The sequence below is a fragment of the Lissotriton helveticus genome, chromosome 7 (genome assembly GCF_964261635.1).
Source record: "Lissotriton helveticus chromosome 7, aLisHel1.1, whole genome shotgun sequence".
Classification (NCBI taxonomy): domain Eukaryota; kingdom Metazoa; phylum Chordata; class Amphibia; order Caudata; family Salamandridae; genus Lissotriton; species Lissotriton helveticus.
In genome coordinates, this window is record NC_136068.1 from 2,266,620 (window position 1) to 2,275,058 (window position 8,439).

An 8,439-nucleotide genomic window follows, 5' to 3' on the forward strand; every position below is an offset into this window, starting at 1 on the left:
ACACAAGTAGCTCGCTCTTGCGCTGTGCATGGTGCCATTTGCACTGATTTTACAGCGTGGGACAAGCAGGTGGCACTGAAAATCAAAGCGAACAGCTTGACGAAACTCACCTCACCCCTTGTGTAACTCTGCGTAGGCGGCAAAGTTTTTTGTCACTTCGCGGGGTTCCGCAAAGTGGAACTCCGTCCTAGCCAAGTTAAAACGATATTTTTTTATGTTAAATATTATTGTCAATTCTTTTTATGTATGTACTTTTAAATGTAGATCAAAATAGAAAAAATGATACAACACTAAGAAATTGATTTTGAATTAAATCTTTTATTAATAAAAATTATACAATTAAACTAAAATTTGTTTTTGAAGTTTAAATTGTAAAATAAATTCCCACCTGAAAAACCAATATTTTTAATGTGCATTAATAATTCATAAAAGTGATGTATAGACTTAATTAAAATTATTGTAATTATGTTCAATAAACATTGTGCAGGTCCTCTGTGAGAAATGAGCAGAGCGGGAATCTCAGCCATGCGTGGCGGGGCCATCTTAGAACAGAATCATTAACACTTTGTATCTTTTTTACCCGTAGAATATGCTTGACAAGGTGACATTGGAGTTTTCGGGGTCCGAAGAGTATTTCGAGACGAGCACTGGATATGACTACAATGTGTCCGACCTCTGCTGCGCGATTGCCCCGTGCTCTTTTGAGAAGACGCTGGAGTTTAACAAAGTCTTCCTCCCTCTTTTCTACACCTTCATCTTCCTCCTTGGACTCCCTGGGAACCTGCTGGTCGTTGAGGTACTGCGGCGGTACAAGCAGGGCCTGGCCAGCACCGACACCTTTATCCTGCACCTAGCCTTGGCGGACATGCTGCTCGTGCTGACGCTGCCCTTCTGGGCCGTGCAGGCCGTCTCCGGATGGGTCTTTGGCACGGCTCTGTGTAAGGTCATCGGAGCGGTCTTCTCCATCAACTTCTACTCTGGCATATTCCTGCTCGTCTGCATCAGCTTCGATCGCTACCTCTCCATAGTCCACGCCGTCCAGATGTACAAGAGGCAACGGACTCGCATCGTCCACCTCAGCTGCCTGTCCGTGTGGGGTGTGTGCCTTGTCCTGACCATTCCGGACCTTGTGTTTCTGCAGGTGGTGCACGACCATCGACAGAACACCAGTGAGTGCCAGGCCAACTTTGACCATACCTACCTGACCTCCATGCGCTTCCTCTACCACGTGGTGGGCTTCTTCCTGCCGCTGGTGGTCATGCTCTACTGCTACGTCCGGATTGCGCTCACCCTGCTGGGCTCCCAGGGCTTCCGGAAGCAGAAAGCTCTGAGGGTGATAGTAGCTCTGGTTGTGGCCTTCTTTGTTTGTTGGGCCCCTTATAACCTGGCTGTGCTGATGGACTCCATGCTGAGACTCAACGTCCTCGCTCGCGACTGCAAGCTGGAATCTCACATCGACATAGCCATCTCCATCACCGCCACCCTGGGGTACTTTCACTGCTGCCTGAACCCCCTGCTGTACGCCTTCATCGGCGTTAAGTTCAGACAGAGCTTCCTGGAGCTTCTTTTGCATGGTGGCTGCATCAGTAGTGAACTTATGAAGAAATGCCTCAAACCTCAGCGTAGGAACTCCAACTGGTCGGAGAGCGGGGACACCTCCTTTTCAGGCCTCTAAACACGCCCCTTCAGTTACCCAGCCAATCTCTATTAAGACTGCTGAGGTAAGGCCTGGATGACCAATCAGGAGGCTTCTCCACCAATGGGTGCCAAATATCTAGCCAATGTCTATTGAGACTGCTGAGGAAAGACCTGGATGACCAATCAGGAGGTCGTTCCACCAATGGATGCCAAACCTCTGTGTGAGCCATCACCCCAAACTCCAATGCTGAGGAACGCCACCTCATGGTGGTTGACCCCACCTTCAATGCGCCCCTCAATCTATAATGCAGACTTTATCCGCTCAGTATATTGTGATATCTGCGATTGTGTTTAGATCCCCGGATCCCTCTGAGTTTTCCTTTCTTCTCGGTACATCTGCTGCAGTCCAACCAGAGCTTGAGACTACACGGGCTGCGAGGGGAACTTTACTTGAATTTACTCACACCTACATTTTCATGAATTAGAAATTTGCTTTTCAACCAACGTGCCTTTAGTTTTACAGGCGGACCTTATAAGACAGATCTGTCTCACATATGTCGACATGAAATGTACACAGTAAAATCATGATAAGTATTCTGAATGGGTTGATGACGCGGGGGAGGCGGTGATACGCCCGGACACAGGATCTGAGGTACACACTTTTGTGGTGGGAAGGATTTGGAAGGACCTGTCAGAAGGACCAGCGTCAAGAGCATTGGCCTCAATGACCAGGTCTGTGACCCTCACTCACACGCAATGTATTGACAATCACAGACAATACGAGGACATTTCTATGTATCAATGCCATCGAATGCATTTAGGAACATTTAATACGTTTGAGAATTTCAATGGAAATAAGAGCTATTGATGCAAACTCAAAGGTGGCAATGGTTCTGCAGAGGTTTCTAAAGATAAACAGCAATTTGAGTGTCTGAGCTCCTGTCCTGGGGGCGCGGGCCCATGGTCTTAGGCCGGATCTGACGTGTGCTTCTAGTGACGTTTATGTCACACTGGAACCTTTGAGCAGTTGAGGTGTTGATGCTCAAACCAGGTATTGACCCCACCCACATGTGAAGATGGTATTGACTGATTGGTTCCTGTGAAGGTTCAAGACTTGTGGTGCTTCTCAATATCCACCGTCCACTTCCGGTGAGACTTTGCAGGTCAAGGGCCAGGATGTACACACCGGGTTCTGATCAGTCTTCCAGAGATACTACCGGCTCATTGGCCACTTTGGAGTTTAGGGTCTGTAGTGTGTGACCAGATTCTGATCATATTTCTGTGCTGTTGAAACATAGGTCCCTTTGAAGTTTTAGGGTATGTGGTGTGCATCTGGCTTCTGATCTGTGGTGTTGACACATAGCTCTCCTTGAAGTTTTAGGGTCTGTAGTGTGTAAACAGATTCTGATCAGGTTTCTGGGGTGTTGATACATAAGTCCCTTTGGAGTTTTAGGGTCTGTGATGTGCATATGGCTTGTGATCACACTTCCGGTGATATTGTTGACACTGGTCCCCTCCATCCATCACCCTCTCCACGTGTCATGGCACTGAGGACCCCGGGGATGCTCTGGTATGTCTGCCCTGGTGCAGGCTGCACTGACCCCAGAATGAAAGACCAGCACAGTCTGCACCGGGCTAGAGAATTGTGATCTTCGAGGCGCGTCCGAGCCTCTGGGCTCTGCGCAGTCTGGTCATTTGTATCGTGTTTGTATCGCGCTGGGATCGACTCCCGAAGGAGTATCTCTGCGCCTTTGGCAGCCATAATGCAAATAACGAGTACTGGCAGTGAATGCTAGCAGTTTTGGAATTGGAAAGTTTTTAATTGTTTCCTAAACGGGAGGTGGTCCTTACAAAGTCTCAAAGTTAGTTGGAGACTATTCCATAGGGTTGGGCCAGCAACTGAAAGGGCTCTGTCTCCTTATCTTGCTTTTTTTGCTCTAGGAACACGCAGCAAGGCCTGTTCGCTAGATCTCAGAGAGCGCGTGGGTGTGTAAAGAGAGAATTTATTGGACAGATAAGCAGGGCCCTTCCCCTGTAAACATTTATGTATTATACAGCAGGTTTTGAACTTCACCCTCTGTTTGATGGATAACCAGTGCAGCATGGTCAGAAGGGGTTTAGAGGGGGTGCGAGGGGGCCGGTTTAGAACAAGGCGAGCAGCGGTATTTTGTACCACCTGAAACCTGGAAATTACTGCTTCATTTGCTGACAGTAGTAGCCCATTGCAGTAATCCAGGCAACTCAATACTAGAGCCTGCACCAAGGTTTTTCTAGTAGAGTCTGGCAGCAAAGGAAATACTTTCCGTAGCATCCCAATGATATGGAAGCAGGAACCCACCACTTGGTTGCCATGTTGTTTTATGGAGAGCTCCTGGTCTAATCGGACGCCGAGGTTTATCACCACCTGCTTGGGCTCGGGGACTGGGCCCAGATCTTGAGGCCACCAGTCAGGGGTCCACAGAAGTTTAGCCTCACCGAACAGCATCACTTCCGTCTTAGCAACATTACATTGCAGGAAGTTAGATGCCATCCAGTGAGCCACTTCCTACATCCCCTGAGCAAAGGAGTTCCTAACCTCAGCCGTGAGGATTTTAAAAGGAAAGAGGAGTTGGGTGTCATCCGCGTATGACACTGGGATGAACCCATGGGACCTCATGATGTTAGCTAGGGGGGCCACATAGATGTTAAAAAGGGTAGGGCTCAAACAAGAGCCCTGTGGCACCCCCTTAGAGATCCCCAACTCCTCTGACCGATAAGCACCCAGGGTGACCCTTTGGGTGCGATCTGTCAGGAAACTCCTCAGCCAAGCCAGCGCCTTATCTTCCAGGCCGATGTTAGCTAGCCTGGTGGTCATGATGTTGTGTGACACGGTGTCAAACGCCGCAGACAGATCCAACAGAACCAGGACACCAGAATGGCCTTTATCCTGGAACACGTGTAGATCGTCTGCGACTGACAACAAGGTGGTCTCGGTGCTGTGTCTTGGCCTAAAACCTGACTGGGAAGAATCTAATCCACCTACTTGTTCAATGTAATTCGACAAATGTCGATTTACAAATTTCTCTATAATTTTGCCCAAAAAGGGGAGGAGAGAGATGGGTCTTAGATTAGCCAGTTCCGTCCAGGGAATAGCAGTGTTTTTCCTCAGCGGTCTCACTAGCGCCCTTTTCCAGTCTATAGGAACCTCCCCTGTACTAAGAGAGAGGTTAACTAGATTCTGGATTCCTGGCCCCAGAACTTCTGCCAACCTGGGCATGATGCGGGCTGGGATGATGTCCTGAGGGCTACCGCTCTTAATTTGAGTGACCAGTGAGGTTACCTCCTCTAAGGAGATGGGGGGAAAGCTTGTAAGGCATTGAATAGGTTGCACCTGTTGTGCATTAGTCTGAGGGATGTTGTTAACTGCTCCCACAGCTGTATTCGAAGCCATTATCCTTTCATAGATTGCATCTATCTTCTTCATGAAGAATAGGGAGATCTCATCACACAAACCTTGGGAAGCAACCTCTGCAGTCTCACAGGCTACCGGCCTGGTAAAAGTTTGTAAGATGTTACACAATACTTTAGAGTCTTTCCCAGCCTCTGTTAGTTGTGCTGCAATATGATTTTTTCGAGCAGCCCTAATGGCCTTATGGTACAACTTAAGGGAGGATCTGTGAAGTTCTTTATCTTCCAGCCTCCGAGTCTGTCTCCACAGTTTTTCCAGATTTCTGGTTTTTTGTTTCAGCGATCTCAAATCCTCAGAGAACCATATTTCTTGCCTATTAGCCAGGCGGGGTTTGTATACTTTCTGCGGGATAGTGATGTTTATTGCTTCCCTAACCGTCTCCTCAAACCAATTCAGCTCAGTTGTTATATCTTCTGTAGAGTTTTTAAACAGGGGAGCTTTATACTTGTCTCTGAAGGCTTCCGTGGTTAGTTTATGCCAAGGTCTCCTTTTGGTAGCCAAGGCGATCTGAATTCGTGGCTTATCAATGACAGCAGTGTAAAACTTTAGGATGAAGTGATCTGTCCATTCTACCTGGGTGGGTGTCATCAGCTTGATTGTGCACCCAGGATAAGTCACATAAACTGCCCACACCTTCAGCTAGTTTGAGCTCAAGGTTCTCATCTGGAAATGCCTGCAGTCCCCTGAGCAGATGCAGTCATTGCCTCATTGACCTCTGATCATCGACTCCATGCCAAGACCAAAGCTGCACCCACAGATTCAACCTCTCAGAGCCTGGAAAGGGTCTGAGGTCCAAGCACAGCTGCTTGTTCTCCCAAAGCAACCAGAATTTGCATTTATTTCTTGATCAGGCCAAAAATAATTTTGTGTTGGAAGGAGATTTGAGGGCATGTTTACGAGGAAGTGGCGGAGCACAGCGGAGCCACCTTGGCTTAATGCCGTGCTCCGCCGCTTCCAAAACGCAGGAGTGAACTGTATTTACAAGAATACAGTGCAGCCCTGCGTTTCCCCCTGCGCTGGTGTTAATTTAGCTGCCTAGCTCCAAACACTCTTGCACCATAGTGCAAGGGTTCCTGCATTGTAGGGGAATATTGTTTATGTGCAGGAAGGTATCCCTTCCTGCACATAAACAATCAATGGCCTTTTGCTGTTTCTATCTGTGCTGCACAACGCAGCACATATAGAAACAGCAAAAACGAGGAGAAATGAAACATTTCTCCTTGTTGTGCTTGTTTAAGACGTTTAAGACCATCGGGCATTTTTACAACAAAGTGGCGGAGCGCGGCGTTAGCCTTCTTGGCTTAACGCCACACCCGCTGTTGTGTGTCGATTTAGATACCTTATATAGGTTTCCCGATTTATGCCCTTATATAGACACAATGCGCTTTGCCCATGTTTAGGCATAGAAATCTTACCCTTATTTAGGCATTATCCATGCTAACCAAATACAGGCATGTCCACCTACATCCGTCCATCCGCGTCGCAACAAGTTCTTGGAAAACCAGACTCTTAAGCCTTTAGGACTTCCCCTTGCTTGAAATATTGATTTCTCCAAGAATTCATTTATTTTGCATGAACATCTATTCCTTAGGGGTTCATTCGTGATGTTCCTCTGCCCGACTTTTATGTCAATACTGGCATCCTAAACACCTTCAAGGTATAAATATACCTTCACTTGCCATGGCAAACCACGGTTCGACTGCATACTTGCACGACACGGCTCGCCACGGCAAGTTCGGAAGGAAGTGGAGTCCCCACCTGATGCACTGACCAGACGTTGTCATCCTACGCGCAGAGAATCCAGTTCCAGTGTTTCTGACTCCCCTTGCGGGGTGTTAGAAATCAAGACCCGGAAAGAGATACCAAACTCTCTCATTCTGTGGTATGGTGCAGACTAGAACCTAGAGGGACTTTTGGTAACTCTTGGCTAAACTAGACGATAGCTAAACAGCACCTACTTCTTACCTTGTACTACACTTAGGTTCGGTACACTGGGTAGAACTAGCTAGAAGCACCAGATGAGTATTCACATTTTAGCCTGTGTTATTTATGTATGTATTTTATGAGTATATGTCATAGCTACAAACCATGCTATTACAGTATTATTTTAAATTACTGTTTACGCTGTACGCATTATACTTCGCATTCTGTCTTACGATTGTAGCAGTTCATATCTCTTGCACGAGAAATAAGACTGTTCAATAAACCCTTTTTATTGAAACGCCCGTCTCTCTATTTCTATGCAACTCTGTAGAAACGAAGCATGCACGATTGACTGAGTGAAACTGTTATCTATTGTTTCCACTATTCTGAGACTGTTCCGATTCTAAGTGAAACAAAGTTGTCATGTTTATGCGGTTATCAGAAACTAATCCCTTCTTGTTTATTCGAGATGTTTCTAGTCACCTTTGAGTTAGCTGGCACACAAAGTAATTAAGTTTCATGTACTCGATAGAGACATACTGACCTCAGTCCAATGCCACAACTATAGTGTATATTATTCCAATGCGCAGAGCCTATCAGGGATGATGGGCCCGATTCACAGAACTAACTTAAGACAAAATCCTAAACTTACTACCATTTTGGTATTCACAGAAGGCACTTACTCATTTTGGTATTCACAGAAGATAGGTCTCCTAACTTTAGGACTCCTAAATGCCTTCTGTGAATACCGAAAGTCTTAAAGTTAGGATTTTTCGCAGTTTAGGAGTAGTAAAGTTAGAACTCCTAACTTTAGGACTTCTAAATCGAGAAACATCCTAACTTTAAGACTTTCGGTATTCAGAGAAGGCATTTAGGAGTCCTAAAGTTAGGACTCCTAACTACTGTGAATTCTGAGAGTAAGTGCCTTCAGTGAATACCAAAATGGTAGTACGGTTAGGATTTTGTATTAAGTTACTTCTGTGAATCGGGCCCCTAGGAACTACACTACACCGCCACTTCAAACAAGCATTTACAATGCAATGGTCTTGGCATTGTTAAAGTTAGAGCTATTGGCATTTCTCATGACATTATTTTTATTTATGTTTTTGTTTTTAAAACATATAAATAAATGGCATTGTCATTTACAATGCCAATAACTTAATGTCTCGCAAATGCGAGACATATTGCATTTGCACCCACACACAGAGCCACACACACAAAGCCACCCACACACACATACAGAGCCACCCACACAGAGCCACCCACACAGAGTCATTCACATAGAGCCACCTACAAAGAGCCACCCACACAGTCATTCACATAGAGCCACCCACACAGAGCAACCTACACACACACACACAGAGCCACACACACACACACAGACAGAGCCACACACACACACACACACACACACAGAGCCACACACACAC

At 46.3% G+C, this 8,439-nt stretch overlaps 1 protein-coding gene across 1 annotated transcript; it reads left to right on the plus strand.

Annotated features, from left to right (window-relative positions):
- Positions 1–589: 589 nt before the first annotated feature.
- CXCR3 (C-X-C motif chemokine receptor 3) lies at positions 590–7,307 on the plus strand. Its single transcript, XM_078651258.1, has one exon. It carries the CDS (start codon positions 590–592, stop codon positions 1,673–1,675), a length of 1,086 nt encoding a protein of 361 aa, XP_078507384.1. The 3' UTR covers positions 1,676–7,307.
- Positions 7,308–8,439: the final 1,132 nt, after the last annotated feature.

Coding starts and splice junctions, on each gene's coding strand:
- CXCR3 (XM_078651258.1), top strand. CDS start 590: ATGCTTGACAAGGTGACATTGGAGTTTTCGGGGTCCGAAGAGTATTTC.